Consider the following 25,204-nt stretch of genomic DNA (forward strand, 5'->3'; position numbering starts at 1 on the left):
CCGCGACCCACTTCACATATATTGCCCCTCTTCCTTCTTTTTAAAAGTTGCGAGGTATGCTATAATACATCTGGATCCCTGTCTTATATGGGGGATGTACAGCTTCATTATTAGAAAGCATCTCAACTGCAAACGCCCTCTAAGCAAATGTTCTCCCATTTCTTGAGGTAAGGCATGGTTCAATAACTTTCTCAGATGGAGGCAGCCTGTGGATTTATAAATGGAGGCACACTTCTTCATACAGACACCAGGCTGGTGGCGCTGTAATACATACTACACACACTTTACTCCTCTTCACTAACATACAAAACAAATAAACGAACGATTACATAACTATTATACCCAACAACAGATTAAAAACTTTGCAGAAAACTACTAGTCCCAGAATGCCGTGCTTCTTCCGCACTTGTGATCAGCCTATTGGTTTCGCGGACAGTAATGCGTCACTTCATGGTCCCCGCCCTGTGAGGCGCATGCGCCGTTTTTCCTGCTGGCTAATGGCTGAGTAAGGCGCTCGCTGATTGGCCGGCTGGGCGCTGTGTGAGCGTAGTGACGGAAAGGGGGCAAATGGCGGAGGGATGTTCCCGGGCCCTGTTTGAATAATAACAGCCGGATATATCTTCTCGGTTTTCTTTTTCTTTTTGCCGTGCCGTGCTGTGCCGCGCCTGTCTGCCGGGGAGCGGAGGAGGAGCCGGGCACGCCTCTGTGGAGACCGGCCGCCGGTGGAGTGTGAGACGCCGAGCTCTTGAGTGGAGCCCAGGGGATTAGAGCGTGTGAGTTCTCCCTCGGAGGGTTAGGAATGGGAGAGACGCCTGCATGACGCCCGGGGTGGCGGCCTTCCTGCCGCTCTGTCACTCTCCCGTGGGCCGTGCGGCCTAGCGCTGCCTGTGGCCGAGTTTTGGGGAAGTTTCCTGGGAGTGTGGCCCGCGGGAGGGGTCAGGAAACTTTCCAGCGGCCTTGGGATCAACTTCAGGCTCCTGTAGACGGTGGCAGTGCGCGGGGTGGCTCCCGTCCGCAGCCTCCTGACAGCTCTGTGTGTGTGGCGGCTGTTCACAGGCCGCGGATGTGTTATTGACGCTGCAGTGACGCGGTTTTCAGGGAGTTGGGCAGTGTTTGTACACATCTGATGGCAAGCTCTTGTGTCAGTGGTCATGTGTGTCAGATCTGATGGATCCAGCAGTGACATCATGAGATACTGGTGGCCGATAGAGGCTCGTTCAGACAGTAATACGCAGTGTAGAACGGATTGAACCCTGACCCATTAGTCCACCTGTCCATGGCAAGAAAATTGCAGCGTGCGCCATACCCGCTGCGGTTTTCCCCGCAAGATTCCTTAATTCGTTCAAGCCATCAGGTCCGCCATCCATGTGCGCTTTAAAAACTTGCGCGTGTTTACGTTACTGGATGGAGGATGGCCAAGTTCAGATCATGGGAGCCCTAAAGGGAGGTGATGACGTGAAGGGGGGGATATAGAAACGGCAGAGAGAAGCTGCCATACAGCCGGGTGTATGAACGAGCCGACTGGACTGGTAAACCAGGCAGGGGATAGATTCTATATAAATTGTGGGCTTGTGCAGAGTGGCACCTGTGTGTTACTGTTCATGCCGTACATATTTTGGCCCTGTTGCACCCCTTTTTGGACTTGGTGGACGTCCATTACTTCTGCAGCCTGTTTTTCCCCTTTTCTTTTTCACTGTCCTCATCGTCGTGTTTTACATATAATAAAGTAAATCCTACCTCCTCGCCCACCCTTTCGGCTCTCTTCTGCTCCATTAAACTCTTGGATGGGGACATGTGCGCTTCTGCCGCCAGTGACTTGTTCCCAAGTGGTATGTGACTGCTGGGGCATGTGCTGCTTGGGGACACATCACTGCTAACACCAGTGATTGGTCACAGAGGCGCCCGTGGCACTCTCCAGAATTTTACAGAGCGGTGGCAAGAAGATCACTAAATGGAGCCGGAGCGGCGGGTGCAGGGGATTGACAATACGCTGCTGGGGACATCTAAAAAAGGGCAGAAGGCTGTGTGACCCCCAGAAACGGTGATGAAAGTATACAGTGGCATAATAGAGGCTGGTGTAAGTGTGTTCTTTGTAAATGATCGCCGGCTTGAATGGTGAAATGCCGATATATAGGTGACCTGTATGGACGGCTTATGTAGGCTGATGTTCTGCCTGTGGTTTGTGGCACCCGTCATCCGGTAGGTAGCTCAGTGGCTGTGCGTCTGACTTCTCATTTTGTCTTCACCCAGGAAGCATTTAAGTGGCCTCCAGATGTTGCGATGGGTTCTGTGTTGTCAAGTGTCTTGATAATCGTCAATAAAACCGGCAGCGAGACGCTAAATTCTCTCCTTGCAGCTTGGCCCCTTCTAATGCCACAAGCAAGAACATCCCGGACATCCAGCTGTGTGGTCCCAATGGTGGTCTCCTGGATGTAGAGCTCAGGCTTCTACTTGTCAGAGGACAACTAAAAGTGGTGTCAGACGTTATAGGGGCATCCCCAGTTTTTTGTCAGCTTCTCTTTTTAAAAGGAGTCTATCCACTCCAAAACACCCATCAACCTAGAGTAAGCGGTGTATAGTGTAAGTGACGCCAAGACCGGTTCTGTAATTTAACCATCACACTCACTTGCGTTCTGATGCTTGGCTGCCATTGAGTGGGGACCCCTGTGCAGACGCGCCTCCTGATGGAGGGGACCAGAGGTCGCACTCCATTTTTTCTGGAAGAGTAAAAATACTCCGTTTTTGAGGAGTATTTTTAGCCAAGGAGGAGTATGAAATTTGTGGTAATTCAAATACATAGGCCTGCACTTAGTTACTCACATCTGCGTTGGAGGCTCGGTTCGGGACCTCAGTCGCAGATTCTGTCAAAAAGATCAGACAAAAAAAGCCTTGTAGGACTTTGATAAAAAGACCAGAAACTGAACAGACTCCATTATAGTCAGTGCAGTCTGCTCGGCTCTGTTCCTGTCAGTTACGTGCCCTCCCATCAGCTTCTCTAACATGCAGTCCCATGTAAATAACCACCCGCTCCCATCAGCTTCTCCAACATGCAGTCCCATGTAAATAACCACCCGCTTCCATCAGCTTCTCCAACATGCAGTCCCATGTAAATAACCACCCGCTCCCATCAGCTTCTCCAACATGCAGTCCCATGTAAATAACCACCCGCTCCCATCAGCTTCTCCAACATGCAGTCCCATGTAAATAACCACCCGCTCCCATCAGCTTCTCCAACATGCAATCCCATGTAAATAACCACCCGCTCCCATCAGCTTCTCCAACATGCAGTCCCATGTAAATAACCACCCGCTCCCATCAGCTTCTCCAACATGCAGTCCCATGTAAATAACCACCCCCTCCCATCGGCTTCTCCAACATACAGTCCCATGTGAATAACCACCCCCTCCCATCGGCTTCTCCAACATACAGTCCCATGTGAATAACCACCCCCTCCCATCGGCTTCTCCAACATACAGTCCCATGTGAATAACCACCCCCTCCCATCGGCTTCTCCAACATACAGTCCCATGTGAATAACCACCCCCTCCCATCGGCTTCTCCAACATACAGTCCCATGTGAATAACATTGCTCCCCCACCCTCTCCAGCATAGGGTTAATAAGCCCCTGGGAGTGATCTGGAGTGAATGCGCAGCAGGTTATTATAGCCAAGTGATAAAGTACAGGGAGGATCCGCCATATTGCGCTGTACTTTATCACTTGGCTATAATAACCTGCTGTGCATTCACTCTGGACCCTAGGCCGGCCGACTTACTTTGGGTGCCCTAATACCACTCTGTACAAGCCAGCGGTTGCATGGAGTGGTTATATATATATATATATATATATATATATATATATATATATATATATATATATATATATATATATATATATATATATATATATATATTAGTACAGACCAAAAGTTTGGACACACCTTCTCATTCAAAGAGTTTTCTTTATTTTCATTACTATGAAAATTGTAGATTCACACTGAAGGCATCAAAACTATGAATTAACACATGTGGAATTATATACATAACAAACAAGTGTGAAACAGAAAATATGTCATATTCTAGGTTCTTCAAAGTAGCCACCTTTTGCTTTGATTACTGCTTTGCACACTCTTGGCATTCTCTTGATGAGCTTCAAGAGGTAGTCCCCTGATATGGTTTTCACTTCACAGGTGTGCCCTGTCAGGTTTAATAAGTGGTATTTCTTGCCTTATAAATGGGGTTGGAACCATCAGTTGCGTTGAGGAGAAGTCAGGTGGATACACAGCTGATAGTCCTACTGAATAGACTGTTAGAATTTGTATTATGGCAAGAAAAAAGCATCTAAGTAAAGAAAAACGAGTGGCCATCATTACTTTAAGAAATGAAGGTCAGTCAGTCAGCCGAAAAATTGGGAAAACTTTGAAAGTAAGGGCTATTTGACCATGAAGGAGAGTGATGGGGTGCTGCGCCAGATGACCTGGCCTCCAGTCACCGGACCTGAACCCAATCGAGATGGTTTGGGGTGAGCTGGACCGCAGAGTGAAGGCAAAAGGGCCAACAAGTGCTAAGCATCTCTGGGAACTCCTTCAAGACTGTTGGAAGACCATTTCAAGGGACTACCTCTTGAAGCTCATCAAGAGAATGCCAAGAGTGTGCAAAGCAGTAATCAAAGCAAAAGGTGGCTACTTTGAAGAACCTAGAATATGACATATTTTCTGTTTCACACTTGTTTGTTATGTATATAATTCCACATGTGTTAATTCATAGTTTTGATGCCTTCATAGTCATGAAAATAAAGAAAACTCTTTGAATGAGGTGTGTCCAAACTTTTGGTCTGTACTGTATATATATTCACACCTTCTTTTGGATTCTGTACGTTTTAGGCCTCATGCACACAGCCGTCCCGTGCATTGTGGACAGCAATTTGCGGTCGCCAATGCACAGGAAACATTCGTGCGGATTCCGCAGACGGATCCAGACCCATTCAATTTGAATGGGTCTGTGATCCGTCCGCACCCCTGCGGAGCAGAGGCACGGAGATAAACCCCATGGAAGAACTCTGCAGTGCTTCTGTGCCTCCGTTACACACCGGACCTTTTGCGAACCCATAATGCGATGAGCACACAGCTGGTGCCCGTATATTGTAGACCCCCGGTGTTTGCGGGCCGCAATATGGGTAACGGCTGTGTGCATGAGGCCTTAGACAGGAAAAAAAAAACACTGCATGCTTTTCTCCCCTGCCACACCCACCCAGGGGCTGAAAAACTGTAGGGCCACTTTCACACGGGCGGGTGGGTGCGTTGCAGGAAAATTCGCAATTTTCCCCCGCAAGTGCAAAGCGTTTTAATGCGTTTTGCACGCGCGTAAGAAAAATCTGTATGTTTCGTACCCAGACCGGAACTTCTTCACAGAAGTTCGGGCTTGGGATCGGTGTTGTGTAGATTTTTATATTTTCCCTTATAACATGGTTATAAGGGAAAATAATAGCCTTCTTAATACAAAATGCTTAGTAAATTAGGGCTGGAGGGGAAAAAATAAATAAACTCACCTCATCCACTTGTTTGCGCTGCCCGGCTTCTCTTCTTTTTTGATGACTGGGAGGAAAAGGACCTTTGGTGACGTCACTGCATTCATCACATGGTCCGTCACCATGGTGATGGGCCATGTAATGTGCGCAGTGACATCACCAAAGGTCCTTTTCCTCCCAGGTCATCAAAGAAGAAGAGTCGCCGGGCAGCGCAAACAAGTGGATGAGGTGAGTTTATTTTTTTTCCCCTCCAGCCCTAATTTACTAAGCATTTTGTATTAAGAAGGCTATTATTTTCCCTTATAACCGATCGTCTCTTAGCAACCATGCGTGAAAATCGCACCGCATCCGCACTTGCTTGCGGATGCTTGCGATTTTCCCGCAGCCCCATTCACTTTTATGGGGCCTGCGTTGCGTGAAAAAAGCATTATATAGAGCTTGCTGCGATTTTTCACGCAACGTACAAGTGATGCGTGAAAATCACCGCTCATGTGCACAGCCTCATAGAAATGAATGGGTCCGGATTCAGTGCGGGTGCAATGTGTTCACCTCATGCATTTCACCCGCGCGGAAAACTCGCCCGTGTGAAAGGGGCTTAAGGGCTCTTTCACACCAGCATGACGGATTAGGTCCGGATGCGTTCAGGGAAACTCGCACCATTTTGCAAGCAAGTTCAGTCAGTTTTGTCTGTGATTGCGTTCAGTTTTTTCCGCATGGGTGCAATGCGTTTTGATGCGTTTTTCACGTGCGTGATTGAGAACTGAAGGTTTACAAACAACATCTCTTAGCAACCATCAGTGAAAAACGCATTACATCCGCACTTGTTTGCGGATGCAGTGCGTTTTTCACTGAAGCCCCATTCACTTCTATGGGGCCAGGGCTGCATGAAAAACACAGAATATAGAACATGCTGCGATTTTCACGCAACGCAGAACTGATGTGTGAAAAAAAAGCTAATGTACACAGACCCATTGAAATGAATGGGTCAGGATTCAGTGCGGGTGCTATAAGTTCATGTCACGCATTGCACCCGTGCTGACGCACGTGATGGAGGGGGACCCCTGTGCTGACGCACGTGATGGAGGGGGACCCCTGTGCTGACGCACGTGATGGAGGGGGGGACCCCTGTGCTGACGCACGTGATGGAGGGGGGGACCCCTGTGCTGACGCACGTGATGGAGGGGGGGACCCCTGTGCTGACGCACGTGATGGAGGGGGGGACCCCTGTGCTGACGCACGTGATGGAGGGGGGGACCCCTGTGCTGACGCACGTGATGGAGGGGGGGACCCCTGTGCTGACGCACGTGATGGAGGGGGGGACCCCTGTGCTGACGCACGTGATGGAGGGGGGGACCCCTGTGCTGACGCACGTGATGGAGGGGGGGACCCCTGTGCTGACGCACGTGATGGAGGGGGGGACCCCTGTGCTGACGCACGTGATGGAGGGGGGGACCCCTGTGCTGACGCACGTGATGGAGGGGGGGACCCCTGTGCTGACGCACGTGAGGGAGGGGGGGACCCCTGTGCTGACGCACGTGATGGAGGGGGGGACCCCTGTGCTGACGCACGTGATGGAGGGGGGGACCCCTGTGCTGACGCACGTGATGGAGGGGGGGACCCCTGTGCTGACGCACGTGATGGAGGGGGGGGACCCCTGTGCTGACGCACATCCTCAGTGCGTTTTACTGCTGGTTAATCGGAGCACAGGATCAGACTATAAGCATGAAAATGAAATAACCGCAATCGCGTCACTTACTCTAGTTTGGGGGCAGTTTCAGAGCTGTAGGTTATACCCCCAAATGTCTGACCTGCACCTGTAGTTAGGACGGAGCCTGCAAAGTGCCGCATGCGCTGGCTTGGCTATTTACATACGCCCCATAGAAATGAGAGGAGCGGTGGCCACATTTATGCAGTTTGCTTCCCATTCATTACCATGGGAGCACGCCGCTCGCCTATTTTTGGCATTGTCATAGAAATGAATCCAGGGCGGCTGTGCTTGCATGGTGTGGGCACTGGTCTAAGTAGAGTGGCAGGTCCCGCACCTATTGTTTGGAGCATATACTAGCGCTATGCCTCCAATGTCCAAGATGGGAGTACCCCTTTAAGGGGCTCATGGAATCTACAGTGTTTTTCTTCAGTATGTTAGTTTTTGCACGGTTAGCCCTCTGACCTATTCACTTATATCGGCCACGGATCTCAGTGCGGGTCCTATTCTTGTCTGTGTTTTGGGAAGTTAACAGTCCTTTCTATTGATGGGGGTGAGAATAACCCTCATCAACCCCCATGTGTAATACCCATTGTTTTTGGCTGCTTCAGCTTCCATGTGTACCTGAGCCCACATCAGAGATCAGAGCAGAGAAAGGGGCAGTTACCGGTATGGAGACATCAAGAAAATACACACAAAATGACCAATAATGGTGACGATGCTTTAGGCTTCAGCAGCAATACGTTGGGGAGCATGAGAGGCAGGAATACCCCTTTAATAGGTACGGCCAAATTTCATCTAGTGGAGGCTTTCATTGGACACTCTTAGGTAGTCGTAAACTTCAGCTGGCATGATCATTTAGCGGTATCTTTTTATAGTGTCATTTTGGTAGAGGTGGGAAGTGCGCAGCTACCAAACTTCTTTGGTGCCATTCACCTGTAATCGTGATGGCTAACCTGCCCTCCAGCTGTGGTGAAACTATGGCTTCCAAGATGTACGCTTGCTTTACTGATCTCAGAACGCTATAGAAATGAATGGTGCATGCTGGGAGTCGTAGTTTCACCGCAGCTGGAGTGCCGGAGGTTAGCCATCACTGACCTATAAGGTAAGACAACCATAGAGGTATCAGACTGTACACTGGACAGAACCTTTGTTCCCAGTCAATCAGTTGACTGCTGGCAGCATCTGTTATGGGGGCTGAGAAATCATCTGTCGGTAACATCTCTCCCCTTTCTGTTAACCACAATGATACTGAAGGTGTGCCAAATGATCAGAAGTGTGATTGATGGTTCCTGCCTCATACAAGTTGCATCAGCCCAAAATCCCGACAGATGCCTTTAAACTTATGCAACTGAAAATTGTTCCAGTCTTCTTGGTACCAGAAATTTCTGCGGTCATATCTGGAGCGTGTGAAGCACCGCTCGACTTCAGTCTGGTCTTTGCTGCTTCTGGCCCAAAATGAAAGGGTGTATTACATGGGCAGATTTTCCTCCCGATGATCGCTAGCGAGTGTTTGTATGAATGCTAGTTAGCGATCATCTTGCGTTGTAATACTGCCGACCACTGCCTGATGACCAAGAAAACACTCATTCATTGGGCATACTTAAAAAGAATAGTTTGCCGCAGGCCGATCGCACTAATTAAGATCTGCTGCCAGCAAACCACTAAACATCGGGGCGAGCGATGGCATAGAGATTGCCCCTCCCCATTCTGTGGAGAAGATTGCTGCATGTAATAGCCACGATCTCCTCCATTAGTAAGCAGGTGATTGCCGGGTGTATAATACACCCTTCAGACTGGATGTTCTCATTAGAATTTTATTCCTCCAATGAATCGTGTTCTCAGTCTGCTTATCTGCATTGAGGACATAATGAATGGGCTTTTTGAAATTTAACCCCCTCCCCATCTTTCTTTCCTTCAACATCTAGCATTCGGTTAGAATCGGGAATCCCCTGTGCACTTTTTGGGGTTTGACTGACATGTATGGCCTGCTTAAAGGGGTTTTCCAAGATTTTGATGACCTATCCCATGTGATCAGGGGGGGTCCAGCACTTGCGCCCCCTGCCAAGTAGCTGTTTGACGAGGCACCTGTGAGCGGTGCAGCCTTGCCAGGCATTGTATAGCGGCTGTGCTCGTTCACTTCTATGGGACTGAGCTGTGCATAGGCCTAGGAAGTGCTGAGAAGGCTGCAGCTCAGGTGCTTTCTCAAACAGCTGATCTGCGGGATCCCGGGTGTTGGACCCCCACAGATCAGATACTGATGATAGGTCAGCAGTAGTAAAATCTCGGAAAACCCCTTTTTAAAGAGCTCAAAACGGCAGGATCAACCTATTAAATTAGGTATACTGCATGATGGGATTGATGCTGATTAAATTAATGTCTGTCTTGTGATGATTGGTTGACATTCCACAGAAAATGAGGGGCGTGGCCTAGCTTTTCAGTGCTGGAGACACCCTTAGTGCACTAAAGCCCTAATTTGCATAAACAATGAACCCCACAGCTGCTTGTCAGAAGACTGGTATTAATAAGCAGGATCGTTCCTATAAGACAGCATGCCTGGTCAAATAGTTTTGATCCTGCTGACTGGACCACTGAGGCCTGTGAATGATGGACGAGACATGCGGGGACCGGGCCTGAAGTGCCGGAGCGTGGTGGGGTGGGGGGTACAGCTTAGTTTTGCGAGCCTGTTTGCTCCCAGATAATTTTCAAAACTCCTTAACAGGAATCTGTCATGTTGAACATGAAATCTGAGCTGCAGGTTATAGATCAGGAGGAGCTCAGCAGATTGGTGTATCATTTTATGGGAAAAGGTTCAGTAAAACTTGTAATTTATACATTTATATACATGGAGTCCAGGAGGAGGTCCTATCAGCGACAGCCTTCCCTCTATGACTGTGTATACAGAGATAGCTGTCAATCACTGATAGGACCACCTCTTGGACTCCAAAGCCCAGAATGAGCAGGAATATAAATGACTGATGTACAGGTTATACTGAATCTCTTCCTATAAAATTATAAGCTCAGCTCCTCCTGCTGTATCACAGGCTTCCTGTTGATTATGTTGCATTTTCATGGTGACAGGTTCTCTTTAAGGGTACTTCCACACCGCGTTGGTGGATTCTGGCAGGTCCGTATGCAAACGTATAGCATTTGTTTCCGGATGCGGATCCGGCTGACAAATGCATTGAAACACCGGATCTGTCTCTCTAGTGTCATCTGGAAAAATGGATCCGGTATTTATTTTTTTCACATTTTTAAAGGTCTGCGCATGCACAGAACGGGAAACCAGATCCGGTTTTCCGGAACACTTGGTACCGGATCCGGCATTAATACATTTCATTGGAAATTAAAGGGAACCTGTCATCTGGATTTTGGGTATAGAGCTGAGGACATGCGATGCTAGATGGCCGCTAGCACATCCGCAATATCCAGTCCCCATAGCTCTGTGTGCTTTTATTGTGTAAAAAAAACAATTTTATAGATATGTAAATGAACCTTATATGAGTCCGGTCTCCTCCATGCTTCAGAGATTGCGAACTGGATATTGCGGATGTGTTAGCGGCGATCTAGTAGCCCATGTCCTCAGCTCTATACCCAAAAACCAGGTGACAGGTTCCCATTAATGCCGGATCCGACATTTCGGCAAGTGTTCTGGAATTTTGGCCGGAGAAAATATCACAGCATGCTGTGGTATTTTCTCTGGCCAAATACCGTAAGAGGAACTGAAGACATCCTGATGCATACTGAACGAATTGCTCTCCATTCACAATGCATTAGGATAAAACTGAAGCGTTTTTTCCCAGTATTGAGCCCCTAGGACGGAACTCGATAACGGAACACTTTTAACGCAAATGTGAAAGTAACCTTAACGGTAACTGTCATATTTTTTTATTTGCTAGTTTATTAGAGCTAGGTATGTATACCTGAGTTAGGCTACTTTCACTCGTTTTGGCTTTCCGTTTTTTTCTGAGATCCGTTCTGGGCTCTCACAAGCGGCCAAAACGGATCAGTTTTGCCCTTATGCATTCTGAATGGAAAAGGATCTGCTCAGAATGCATCAGTTTGCCTCTGTTTCGTCTCCATTCCGCTTTGGAGGCTGACACCAAAACACTGCCTTCAGTGTTTTGCTGTCCGCTTGACGAAACTGAGCCAAACTGATCTGTCCTGGCACACAATGTAAGTCAATGGGGATGCATCCGTTTTCTCTGGCACAATAGAAAACGGATCCGTCTCCCATTGACTTTCAATGGAGTTCATGATCCGTCTTGGCTATGTTACAGATAATACAAACGGATCTGTTCATGACGGATGCAGGCGGTTGTATTATTGTAACGGATCAGTTTTTGCAGATTCATGATGGATCCGCCCACAACACATAGAATGTGTCGGCAGATAAGAACCATTTGGCCCATCTAGTCTGCACAATATACTACATACTATGGATAGCCCCTGGCCCTATCTTATATGAAGGATGGCCTTATGCCTATCCCATGCATGCTTAAACTCCTTCACTGTATTTGCAGCTACCACTTCTGCAGGAAGGCTATTCCATGCATCCACTACTCTCTCAGTAAAGTAATACTTCCTGATATTACTTTTAAACCTTTGCCCCTCTAATCTAAAACTATGTCCTCTTGTAGCAGTGTGAACACGAGTGTGAAATAGGGCTGCACGATATGGGAATTTTGTGCGATTGCGATTAGGGCCCTAAAAATTGCGATAACGATGTGCGATGCGATATTTTAAGGGAATTGTGCTAGAGGTCTATTTGCTTGGATTTTCCCATAAGAGCCTGTTATGTGGGGGATCTGTGGATGACGCTGTTATGTGGGGGATCTGTGGATGACGCTGTTATGTGGGGGATCTGTGGATGACGCTGTTATGTGGGGGATCTGTGGATGACGCTGTTATGTGGGGGATCTGTGGATGACGCTGTTATGTGGGGGATCTGTGGATGACGCTGTTATGTGGGGGATCTGTGGATGACGCTGTTATGTGGGGGATCTGTGGATGACGCTGTTATGTGGGGGATCTGTGGATGACGCTGTTATGTGGGGGATCTGTGGATGACGCTGTTATGTGGGGGATCTGTGGATGACGCTGTTATGTGGGGGATCTGTGGATGACGCTGTTATGTGGGGGATCTGTGGATGACGCTGTTATGTGGGGGATCTGTGGATGACGCTGTTATGTGGGGGATCTGTGGATGACGCTGTTATGTGGGGGATCTGTGGATGACGCTGTTATGTGGGGGATCTGTGGAGGTGTAGATCTGTGGATGATGCTGTTATGGGGGATTTGTGGAGGACGCTGTTATGTGGGAGATCTGTGGAGGTGTAGATCTGTGGATGATGCTGTTATGGGGGATTTGTGGAGGACGCTGTTATGTGGGAGATCTGTGGAGGTGTAGATCTGTGGATGATGCTGTTATGGGGGACCTGCGGAGGGCCCTGTTATGGGGGACCTGCGGAGGGCCCTGTTATGGGGGACCTGCGGAGGGCCCTGTTATGGGGGACCTGCGGAGGGCCCTGTTATGGGGGACCTGCGGAGGGCCCTGTTATGGGGGACCTGCGGAGGGCCCTGTTATGGGGGACCTGCGGAGGGCCCTGTTATGGGGGACCTGCGGAGGGCCCTGTTATGGGGGACCTGCGGAGGGCCCTGTTATGGGGGACCTGCGGAGGGCCCTGTTATGGGGGACCTGCGGAGGGCCCTGTTATGGGGGACCTGCGGAGGGCCCTGTTATGGGGGACCTGCGGAGGGCCCTGTTATGGGGGACCTGCGGAGGGCCCTGTTATGGGGGACCTGCGGAGGGCCCTGTTATGGGGGACCTGCGGAGGGCCCTGTTATGGGGGACCTGCGGAGGGCCCTGTTATGGGGGACCTGCGGAGGGCCCTGTTATGGGGGACCTGCGGAGGGCCCTGTTATGGGGGACCTGCGGAGGGCCCTGTTATGGGGGACCTGCGGAGGGCCCTGTTATGGGGGACCTGCGGAGGGCCCTGTTATGGGGGACCTGCGGAGGGCCCTGTTATGGGGGACCTGCGGAGGGCCCTGTTATGGGGGACCTGCGGAGGGCCCTGTTATGGGGGACCTGCGGAGGGCCCTGTTATGGGGGACCTGCGGAGGGCCCTGTTATGGGGGACCTGCGGAGGGCCCTGTTATGGGGGACCTGCGGAGGGCCCTGTTATGGGGGACCTGCGGAGGGCCCTGTTATGGGGGACCTGCGGAGGGCCCTGTTATGGGGGACCTGCGGAGGGCCCTGTTATGGGGGACCTGCGGAGGGCCCTGTTATGGGGGACCTGCGGAGGGCCCTGTTATGGGGGACCTGCGGAGGGCCCTGTTATGGGGGACCTGCGGAGGGCCCTGTTATGGGGGACCTGCGGAGGGCCCTGTTATGGGGGACCTGCGGAGGGCCCTGTTATGGGGGACCTGCGGAGGGCCCTGTTATGGGGGACCTGCGGAGGGCCCTGTTATGGGGGACCTGCGGAGGGCCCTGTTATGGGGGACCTGCGGAGGGCCCTGTTATGGGGGACCTGCGGAGGGCCCTGTTATGGGGGACCTGCGGAGGGCCCTGTTATGGGGGACCTGCGGAGGGCCCTGTTATGGGGGACCTGCGGAGGGCCCTGTTATGGGGGACCTGCATCTTATGCTGGTCCCCCTATGGCCCCATGTGTCCCTTCATGTGTTGACTCTCCTATTCATAAAATGGCCAGCCTCTGTACTTTCACTATGAATGCACTCACACTGCAGAGAGCGGCAGAGAGCGAGCCGGCCGGCGCGTGACTGACGTCACTGGCACGCTCCTCCCACTTAATTCAGGAAGCAGGAGCGTGACTAAGTGACGTCAGTCCCGCGCCGGCTGCCTCGCTCGCTCCCGCTCGTCGCTGCAGTGCATGCATTCATTGTGAAAGTAAGTACAGAGGCTGTAATAGGACAGAGGACTTTTTTTTTATCAATAGGGGCCCCTTCATATATAATAATCGCGGCATTTTCGGCTCGGCCGAATCGCCAAACCGCATTTGCCGATTATCGCGATTCGATTACTTTTGCGATATATCGTGCAGCCCTAGTGTGAAAGTAGCCTTAGTCTGTCAATGATTGTCAAAAGATCTGTAATTACCTTATAATAATTACCTCATAATAATTACCTCTGTCCCTTTCCACTACTCCCTTATAAGACAGTTGCTATGGCTTGTCTAGTAAGACGGAGGGGCGGTCCTTCACATTGCATGCCTGAAATAGGCTTCAGAGTGAGGAGGCGTGTCTCAGTAATCCAATCTGATTGGCTGGCAGGGAGCTGCTAGCTACAGCAAGTGTGTATGGGAAGTGAGGGAAAGCAGTTTTGGCCTCAGAGAACTGGCAGAGGAGCCATCTTGAGAAGGTCCTAATATTGTAAATGTTTAAACAGCCGTAATTTAGGGGAAAAACTCAAGGAAAACAGTGGTATGTGAAGAAACTAAAGATTGCTTTATGCAAAATGCTTCTGCAGCAGTAACATATGCTAAAATAGATATTTTTATGAAAACATGACAGTTGCCCTTTATCACTGGTCCAGTCCTGAATATGACAGTGCCCCCCACCTACCTGTGGGAAGCGATGGTCTCCAAGCATGGAACATAATTCTGAAACTATCAGTGTTTCTGATTATGCTTTTTATTGCAAATACCGGTATATTTTTAACTAACCTATCCATGTAGAATAGGTAATAACTATCTGATAGAAGGGGGTCTGACCGCTGGGACCCCGAGTGTTCCTTCCCTAAATGGAGTGGGGTCACTGCGTGTTAGTCCACCGCTCTGTTAAAGGGGTTTTGTCACTTCAGCAAATAGCATTTATTATCTAGAGAAAGTTAATAAATGACGCTTATTAATGTATTGTCATTATCCATATTGCCTCCTTTGCTGGATAGATGCATTTATACATCGCAAACTGCTTGTTACCATGGTTTTGACCACTCTGCAATCCATCAGTGGTGGTCATGCTTGCATACCATAGAAAAAAATGCCGGCCTCTCTGATGGCTGGGACTGTGGAACCACACAAAGACTAGTGCCTTTTCTTATAGTGTGCAAGCACGGCCACCACTGCTGGATTGCAGGGTGGTCGTAACCATGGGAACAAGGCATGTTTAATGTGATGGAAAAATGAATTAAGCCAGCACAGGAAGCAATATGGATAATCACAATACTTTAGTAAGTGCTAGGGGTGCACCGAAATGAAAATTCTGGTCCGAAACCGAAAATTCAGGATGCCCTTGACCGAAAACCGAAACTGCCTTTTTGCCCAAATACTTTTAAAATACTTTTTTTTTAATGATTTTTTAATAATTCTTTTTCATGAATGAAATTCATCTGTGGGTGGCGCTGTTATGGAGAGGGGGATCCGTGGGTGGCGCTGTTATGGAGAGGGGGATCTGTGGGTGGCGCTGTTATGGAGAGGGGGATCTGTGGGTGGCGCTGTTATGGAGAGGGGGATCTGTGGGTGGCGCTGTTATGGAGAGGGGGATCTGTGGGTGGCGCTGTTATGGAGAGGGGGATCTGTGGGTGGCGCTGTTATGGAGAGGGGGATCTGTGGGTGGCGCTGTTATGGAGAGGGGGATCTGTGGGTGGCGCTGTTATGGAGAGGGGGATCTGTGGGTGGCGCTGTTATGGAGAGGGGGATCTGTGGGTGGCGCTGTTATGGAGAGGGGGATCTGTGGGTGGCGCTGTTATGGAGAGGGGGATCTGTGGGTGGCGCTGTTATGGAGAGGGGGATCTGTGGGTGGCGCTGTTATGGAGAGGGGGATCTGTGGGAGGCGCTGTTATGGAGAGGGGGATCTGTGGGTGGCCCTGTTATGGAGAGGGGGATCTGTGGGTGGCCCTGTTATGGAGAGGGGGATCTGTGGGTGGCCCTGTTATGGAGAGGGGGATCTGTGGGTGGCCCTGTTATGGAGAGGGGGATCTGTGGGTGGCGCTGTTATGGAGAGGGGGATCTGTGGGTGGCGCTGTTATGGAGAGGGGGATCTGTGCGTGGCGCTGTTATGGAGAGGGGGATCTGTGCGTGGCGCTGTTATGGAGAGGGGATATGTGCACTGTTATGGGCATAACAGTGCACAGATCCCTTTCCCCATAACAGTGCACAGATCCCTTTCCCCATAACAGTGCACAGATCCCTTTCCCCATAACAGTGCACAGATCCCTTTCCCCATAACAGTGCACAGATCCCTTTCCCCATAACAGTGCACAGATCCCTTTCCCCATAACAGTGCACAGATCCCTTTCCCCATAACAGTGCACAGATCCCTTTCCCCATAACAGTGCACAGATCCCTTTCCCCATAACAGTGCACAGATCCCTTTCCCCATAACAGTGCACAGATCCCTTTCCCCATAACAGTGCACAGATCCCTTTCCCCATAACAGTGCACAGATCCCTTTCCCCATAACAGTGCACAGATCCCTTTCCCCATAACAGTGCACAGATCCCTTTCCCCATAACAGTGCACAGATCCCTTTCCCCATAACAGTGCACAGATCCCTTTCCCCATAACAGTGCACAGATCCCTTTCCCCATAACAGTGCACAGATCCCTTTCCCCATAACAGTGCACAGATCCCTTTCCCCATAACAGTGCACAGATCCCTTTCCCCATAACAGTGCACAGATCCCTTTCCCCATAACAGTGCACAGATCCCTTTCCCCATAACAGTGCACAGATCCCTTTCCCCATAACAGTGCACAGATCCCTTTCCCCATAACAGTGCACAGATCCCTTTCCCCATAACAGTGCACAGATCCCTTTCCCCATAACAGTGCACAGATCCCTTTCCCCATAACAGTGCACAGATCCCCCCTCCCCATAGCAGTGCCATAGACCGATCCCCCTACCCATAACAGCCCCGGCCCTGCTGCTCACAGCATCACTCACTGCATCTTTATTTTACCTTACAATCGTGACGCTCCAGTAACAACTCTGCAGGCAGAGCGGAGGGCGGCGTAACGTCACTTACTCACGTGACGCACCTGCTCCGCCCACTTTATGAATGAAGGAGGCGGAGCAGGCGCGTCACGTGAGTAAGTGACGTTACGCCGGCCTCCGCTCTGCCTGCAGAGTTGTTAGTTACTGGAGCCTCACGATTGTAAGGTAAAATAAAGATGCAGTGACAAAGTAAACCGCCCGCCCGCAGATGGTGGGTGACAAATCCCACACCCCATATTTTCGGCCGATATGTAACAATATCGGCCGAAGTGGATTAGGTGCATTTTCGGCCGATATTTTCGGCTGCCGGAATTTCGGTGCACCCCTAGTAAGTGCCTTGTATTAACTTCCTCTACATGATAAATGCTATTTGCTGAAGTGAGACATACCCTTTATTGTCTGTGGGACCGATGGACCGCTGCTTATGTCAGTTCCATATAACTGAATGGAGCTGGTTGAGCAGTATGGCCAGAATAACAGGGTGCGTAGAGGGTTAAATAGTGCTAAACCACTACTGCACCCCCTTCATTCTCGGGATGCTCTGGAGTCCCAGATGTGCCTTTACTTTATAAGGAGGTAATAAAAATCTCATGACAACACCGAGACTATTGCGGTCTCCTCCATAACAGCACATCCTTTTAGTGGATTCTCCAGGATCAGTTAAATTGTCAGGGAGCCACTTTGATCCCTCTGGGCCTGTACAGATAACGTCATGTTTTTGATCCCATGCCTGCATGAGACCAGTGATTGGCTGCCGGAGTCACTGGAGCAATATATAAACCTGATGCAGACTCTGCGAGGATCGGGGCAATGGGCAGGCCATTTTAAAGGACAGTCACGGTCTGACAGGCAGCACTTCAGAATCCCATAGACTGCAATAGGTTTATTTGGGGGTCTGATCTGAAGTCTGAAAAATATTTTTCTTATTTTTCTCCTCTAAAACCTAGGTGCATCTTATAAAGCGAAAATTATAGTAAATTTGTTATTTAATAATTGTACTGACTGGTAGAATAAGCTTTTTGTGTTATTTTTGGCATATAGTGAACACCATTAAGACAATCTGAAATACCATGGCGGAAATGTTTTTGTTTTTCCTTTCACCCAGCAGAATTTTTTTGTTTTTTCAATACAAGATATGGTAAAATAAATGGTGCCGGTTAGGCTACTTTCACACTGGCGTTTCTGGGTCCGCTTGTGAGATCCGTTTCAGGGCTCTCACAAGCGGCCCAAAACGGATCAGTTTAGCCCCAATGCATTCTGAATGGATAAGGTTCCGTTCAGAATGCATCAGTTTGCCTCCATTCCGCTGCATGCAGCGTTTTGATGTCCACCTGACGATGCGGAGCCTAACAGATCCGTCTTGACTTACAATGTAAGTCAATGGGGACGGATCCGTTTTCACTGACACAATATGGTGCAATTGAAAACGGATCCGTCTCCCATTGACTTTCAGTGTAAGTCAAAACGGATCAGTTTGAATTATCTTGGAAAAAAAATGTTTTTGGTTCATTGTAATGCAAACGGATCCATTCTGAACGGATACAAGCGTTTGCATTATAGGTGCGGATCAGTCTGTGCAGATACCAGACGGATCCGCACCTAACGCAGGTGTGAAAGTAGCCTTATCTGCTGCGTGAATGACAGCCAAGCCCCGTTCCGGACAGCAGAGACACGGAGCAGTAACATGATTGATGATGCTCTTTGCCTCTCTGATCTTTTCACTACAAAATCACAGTGAGATAAAGTTGTCACTGTGATTTTGTAGTAAAAAGATCAGAGAGGCAAAGAGCATCATCAATCATGTTACTGCTCCGTGTCTCTGCTGTCCGGAACGGGGCTTGGCTGTCATTCACGCAGCAGATAACCCGCACAGGCACTTTCACTTGTGTGAAAGTGCCCTAAGGCTGTGTGAACAGAAAAGTAAAAAAAAGTTAGGGGGCTAGCATCGGAGTATCTCGTGCTCCGATGCGCTCCCTTGCCCTGCGCTAGATCGCGCAGGGCACAGGCTCTTTTGTTTTCAATAACACACTGCCGGGTGGCTAGGGCAGCGCTATGGAGAGCCTGGTTTGTCACCTGAACTCATGAAAATGCCTTTGCCCTGCACGATTTAGCACAGGGCAAAGGAGAACATCGGAGCATGAACTGCTCCAAAGCTCCTGTCAGGGGGGCTGCCAGGGTGAAAATGGAGGTATGTCCGTTTTTTTTTTCCAGAAGAGGGTAAAATACTGCCCTTAAAGGGGTTAATCCAAACCCTATAATGCCTGGGCTCCTCACACAGGTTGTTCTTACCTTGCTCCCTGGCACCCATGTCACTTTTGATGACTGCTGCTAAATCCCCCTGATGGGCAGATCAAAACATGCGAGGGGGCGGGGGGATTGTGGCAACCAATAGCAGGCCGTGACGGGGACGAGCCTTCCTAGCGTCCCCCGTCACAAATTTTACAGCTTTTTTTTTTTTTTCTCTCAATGCAATGGATCAGTGAATCCAATGGTAGTTATCACAGACACTCCTAACTTGAAGCTTGAGGGATGTTTTCATCTACTCCTGATTGGCCAGCATATAATAAAACGTGACGCAGACAGGGCCCGTCTTAATTACGGGTGTGTATTGGTAGTAATGTGACTGTGATCGTCATGTAGTCCGGAGGATGTTACTGTGCTGTGGATGTCTGATACCTTTGCCTCGAATGGTTAGCTGCAGTGAGCTACGGTGTATTCCGTACAGACTGGTGCACACCATGCACAGTCAGCATCCGTCATACTCACACAAGGGTTTGCCTTACCGCTAAAAAAAAAGATATCTTGTGGTTTGACTTTTCTCACTTGCTTTCAGTTTTTGTCTCAATTTACTGAATAGCACAAAGTAAAAATGTTGGTTCACATGACGGGTGTTACTCAGTGTGCAGTAATCGTTATGTACACAGTCAGCATAACTTGGGCTTTGTTCACACCTGCTAGTCTCTGTGCAGACGCTGTCAAAAATGACATAACATCTGTAATGACACAATGGGGGACATTTACTAAGCATGTTGTGCCAGAATTATGGGGTAAAATGCTCCAAAAAGAATGGCGTTTTGATTTGCACCAAATTTTATCAACTGTTTTCTCCAGAATTTTCACCATAAAGAATGCATCAGGCTAGAAATGAGTTATCAGTGGGCGGGGCTATAAAGTTTGCGCATAAATGCATTTATGGCAGAAAGATGCAACTTTTTGTCAAAAAGACTTATTTATGAAAAGAAAAACCTAACTCATTGCGGGAACAAGAGATGGGTAAGTATTAAAGGCGTTATCCAACCCCTTTAATTCCCCCCAAAATGCCCAAGCACCATATTCAGGTTATACTTGCCCCAATCCCCGGCATCTGCGTCGCTCCTGGTGCCCACACCGCCGCTGCTACATCTTCCTGACGCGCGGATCAGGTGCGACGCGGATGCCAGGGAGCAGGGTAAGTATAACCTGTATGAGGTACCCAGGCATTTTGGGGGGCCTTATAGGGATTGGCTAACACCTTTCAAACAGGATGCATTTATTTTAATTTTAATATAAATGAGCTAAACAACGGGGTCTTGTCAGTAAATTGCCAAAAACGTCCTGAGTCTGAGACGCAATGTACGACAGGAAATGTTGCAAATGTGTTTCAAAAGTCGTAAGTGCGGCCTGGCAGGGTTGGCTGAAATGGCGCATTTCAGTTTAAAAAAAACATTAAAATGTTGCAAATTTAAAGAAATAGGCAGATAGATCAGATTTATAAGTCACACTTTACCAGTTGCGTGCGCCTTATGAGGTAAAACAAATCGCCACTTTTGAGTTGTAATTTGATAAATGTCCCCCAGTGATGAAAAGCCGACTGACCCCATTAGTCCAACAAGGATGCCAATAAAACCGTTTTCTTAAGTTGCTGTTGGGTTACACTTGCTACTGGTCTTGTAAAGGTGCATGCCCCCGGGGACATCTCATGGTATAACTTCTTTCTCCTTCAGTGGCCACACCTAAACAGTTTTTTTTTGTATTGGTAACTGGGCTGTGTTCAGAGTATTAATGTCACCTTCTATGTAACTTCTTTTTCACAGAGAATATGAAACAGGCTTCAACATGACATCCAGATTTGGGAAAACGTACAGCCGCAAGGGAGGAAATGGAAGCTCTAAGTTTGATGAAGTGTTCTCCAATAAACGAACCACTCTTAGCACAAAATGGGGAGAGACCACATTTGTGGCCAAAGTAGGACAGAAGAGACCGAATCACAAACCAGAAGTTGCCGATCTCCCAAAGAGACCCAGAGTTGACGAGGACGAGGACAATGCAGAGGATCCATTTGGATTTGACAGTGATGAAGATTCCAAGCCAGTGTCATCAAAAAGCATCTCCCAGTCTAAGAGTGTCTCTCAGCAGCCCTCAGAACATCTAGGTGCAGCAGGATCGGAGAATGTCACCCCTGTGTTAGAGGCAAACAGCAGAACGGATCATCCCATCGCTTCAGAGTCCACAGTGTCATACAAGTGCATATCTTTTGACAGTGCATTACATGGATTGAAAGAAAAAAATGCAAACAAGATCACTGAGGTCAATAAAAAGCATCTAAGCTCGCCTAAGAAAACCTTCACAGGTATTACCATGTATTCTTAGATTTGTCTTCTGTGCAAAAACCTGTTGAATGCTTTAAAATGACCTTTTGCTTCAAGTAGATGTCCAGAGACCCTGAGCTGGTGGGTCAACAGAAGTGTCTAGTGCAGTGGTGGTGAACCTATGGCACGGGTGCCAGAGGCGGCACTCAGGGCCCTCTCTGTGGGCATGCGCAGCCTGGAAAAAGTCTAAGGTTCCTTCACACGTCCGCATCCATTCCGCAATTTTGCGGACCCGTTCATTTTCAATGGGGCTGCAAAAGATGCGGACAGCACACAGTGTGCTGTCTGCATTCGCGCTTCCGTTCCGAGGCCCCACAAAAAAATAGAACGTGTCCTATTCTTGTCCAGAGACACGGACAAGAAAATACATTTCTATTATAGTGCCGGCCATGTGCGGTCCGCAAAATTCAGAACGCACATGACCGGTGTCCGTGTTTTGCGGATCCGCAATTTGATGACTGCAGAACAGTTGCGGTTTTGTGAATGGACCCTAAGGTGTACCAATATGCCTTAGACTTTTCCTGCCATTCATCAGCGTAGGGCATGCTATGAACATGGGCATCGCATTGAATGCAGTAGGCTATTATAGCTAAATGATAAAGTACATGGAAGATATACTATACTAGAGTGTAGTATTTAGGTTAAATTTCCGTGTTGGCACTTTGCGATAAATAAGTGGGTTTTGGGTCACAGTTTGGGCACTTAGCCTCTAAAAGGTGTGCCATCACTGGTCTAGTGGATTCCTATTTCAGCTATTTACTTGATGCATCATCTGTTTAGTATGTAGACGCCTTATTTCTGCCAGAAGGCGACTCAAATGAAGGATTCGGTATCCATATTCTCCTGAAGTCAATGCAGTTCAGATTGATATTATCTTGATAGCGGGAAAATAAGAACTTTCTTGTGAAAGTAACAAAATCAAGAAAATTATGTCAGTATGCCAAAATGTCGTGACTAAACTAGGGTTGTTTTGTGTATCGAATTTTCGATACCTAATCGATACTTTTGTCTGGCATCGACCTCGACACCGGGATTTGCCTTTTTTCGATACTAGGCTTTGCTATTGCGCAGTCTAGTATCGGAGAACATGGAGCACGCTGCTCTCAGCACGCTTTGTGTTCTCAGCAGCACAGGGGAGAAGGAAGCAGTCTTTCCCTCCCCCTGTGCCGCTCTGCCCATAAGAAGAGAGAGGAGCGGAGGAGGGGCGTGCGCACTGCTCAACCGATGAAAGTTAACGTTAAATGCAAATCCAGGAGGCAGGTGCTGGTGGGGAGCTGCGATCAGCGGCAGTTAACCCCTCAGGTGCCGCACCCGCCTCCTGTATTAAATGTTAATTATCATTGGTGGCAGTGGCCACAGGGCACAGGGTTCCCTCCCCTCATTGGTGGCAGTGGCAGCTTCTGATAGCCCTAGCAGTGTAATCCTGGGGCTCCGATCGGTTACAGTGCTCCAGCCAAAAGAAAAAAACCAGGAGCCATTGGCTCCTAAATTAAAAAATTTAGTCGCCAAATTTAAAATGAATATAATTTTTTAAAAAAAGGACTTAACGGAGAAGATTAGACGCAGGTCACAGTAGTTAGTCAGCACTACATATAGGAGAATACAGCACCACATATCTCTCACATCCAGTGACCTCTTTTAGGGGACAAGGTGACTAAAAATGGCGAATTGCGTTTTTTTTTTGTTTTTTTTCCCCTATATCGCTTTCACCAGAGCAGCAATATTTTTTATTATTTTAATAGCTCACACTTTTTCGGATGTGGAGATATGCAATATGTTTATTTTTTTTTATTGTTTTTAAATTTTATATGTAAAATAGTATATATATTTTTTTTTTTATATAACTATTTCCCCCCATAGGGGCTAGAACCTGACCCTGTGACCACCATATAACAATGAGGGTGGGGCACCTGAGGGGTTAATTGCAGCGTATCGCATGCCTTGTTATTGAGGCCGGGTCTGTGATACCGCTGCCTATACTTGTATGAATATGTTTTTTACATTCATTGGTGGCGCATTGGCCACAGCTCCTCAGCTCCTCCCCTCCTCCTCCCTTCTATCTCCTCATTGGTGGAAGTGGCGGCCGCGTGACAGTGGGGAGGGAGGGACTCCCTCCTTCTCCATGGTGCTAGTGAAGAGAACATGGCGCGTGCCATGTTTAACTGATACTAGGCTGCGCGGCGGTCCAGTCGCAAAAAGTCTTGTCGCCATCTGCAAATTTTAAGGCGCATTGGCGACCGTTTTGTTCTCCATCTGGAGCCCTGGGTTACCATGGCAGCCAGGACACTACTGAAGCTCTGACTGCCATGGTAATCCCCCTGCTACTGTGTGTACTATGCACAGGGCAGCAGGGAGAGAGTGTGAGATCCTAGTCACCCTAATACAGCTCTATCACGGTGAATAGGGCAAGGGATGAAAAGATCCCAGGTTCTGGCCCTGAAGGGGGGGAAATGGTTTTTAAATAAGAAGTAAAAAAATAAAATAAAAATATTAAGTATAAATCACCCCCTTTCCAAATTTCACATATGTTTATTTATTGTTTATATATTTTATATCGCATATCGCCACGTCCGAAAGGTCAAAACGATTAAAATATAAAAAAAAGTCCTATGCGGTGAACGCCGTAACAGGAAAAAATATAAATAGAAACAGCGCGATTTGCCATTTTTTTTATTTTTATTTTATTTATTTTTTTAGTTACCATGTCCTCCCAAAAAAATAGGATCGGACTGTTCTATTATGGGCCTGACGTTCCATAAAATGCGGAATGCACGTGGCTTTTTTTTGGTGTTTATTTTTTTTTGCGTGGTATTGAATGGTATCGAGTATCGCAATACTTTTTTATGGTATCGAAACAACCCTACAGAAAACACAAATTTCTTCAAATATTGTCTTTTGTCTTCCTTAAACTTTAGGTTTGTCAAAATTGTACAACTATCTTATTATGTTAAGTCGTTGTAAACCACTGCCCTAAAGTAGGACCCACAGATTTATGGGCACATTTATTAAGACCGTTTTAGGCTACTTTCACACTGGCGTTTCTGGGTTCGCTTGTGAGATCCGTTTCAGGGCTCTCACAAGCTGCCAAAACGGATCGGTTCAGCCCCAATGCATTCTGAATGGATAAGGCTCCGTTCAGAATGCATCAGTTTGGCGGCGTTTGGTCTCCGTTGCGTTTTTAGACGGTCACTAAAACAAAGCTTGCAGCATTTTGGTGACCGTCTGACTATGCGGAGCCAAACGGATCCGTCTTGACTTACAATGTAAGTCAATGGGGACGGATCCGTTTTTCACTGACACAACATGGTGCAGTTGAAAACGGATCCGTCCCCCATTGACTTTCAATGTGAGTCAGGATGGATTCGTTTTGACTTAGACTTTTTTTTTAATGAATA

At 48.3% G+C, this 25,204-nt stretch overlaps 1 protein-coding gene across 1 annotated transcript in view; it reads left to right on the plus strand.

Moving 5' to 3' along the window:
• Positions 1–496: 496 nt before the first annotated feature.
• Positions 497–25,204, plus strand: part of WAPL (WAPL cohesin release factor) — a 132,272-nt gene continuing 107,564 nt past the window's right edge. The window contains exons 1-2 of the mRNA XM_040438857.1: positions 497–773; positions 21,255–21,790. Of these exons, the coding sequence (XP_040294791.1) occupies positions 21,277–21,790 (514 nt within the window). The 5' untranslated portion in view covers positions 497–773; positions 21,255–21,276. The remainder of the gene's footprint in view (positions 774–21,254; positions 21,791–25,204) is intronic.

The sequence above is a fragment of the Bufo bufo genome, chromosome 6 (assembly GCF_905171765.1).
Source record: "Bufo bufo chromosome 6, aBufBuf1.1, whole genome shotgun sequence".
NCBI classification, from domain to species: domain Eukaryota; kingdom Metazoa; phylum Chordata; class Amphibia; order Anura; family Bufonidae; genus Bufo; species Bufo bufo.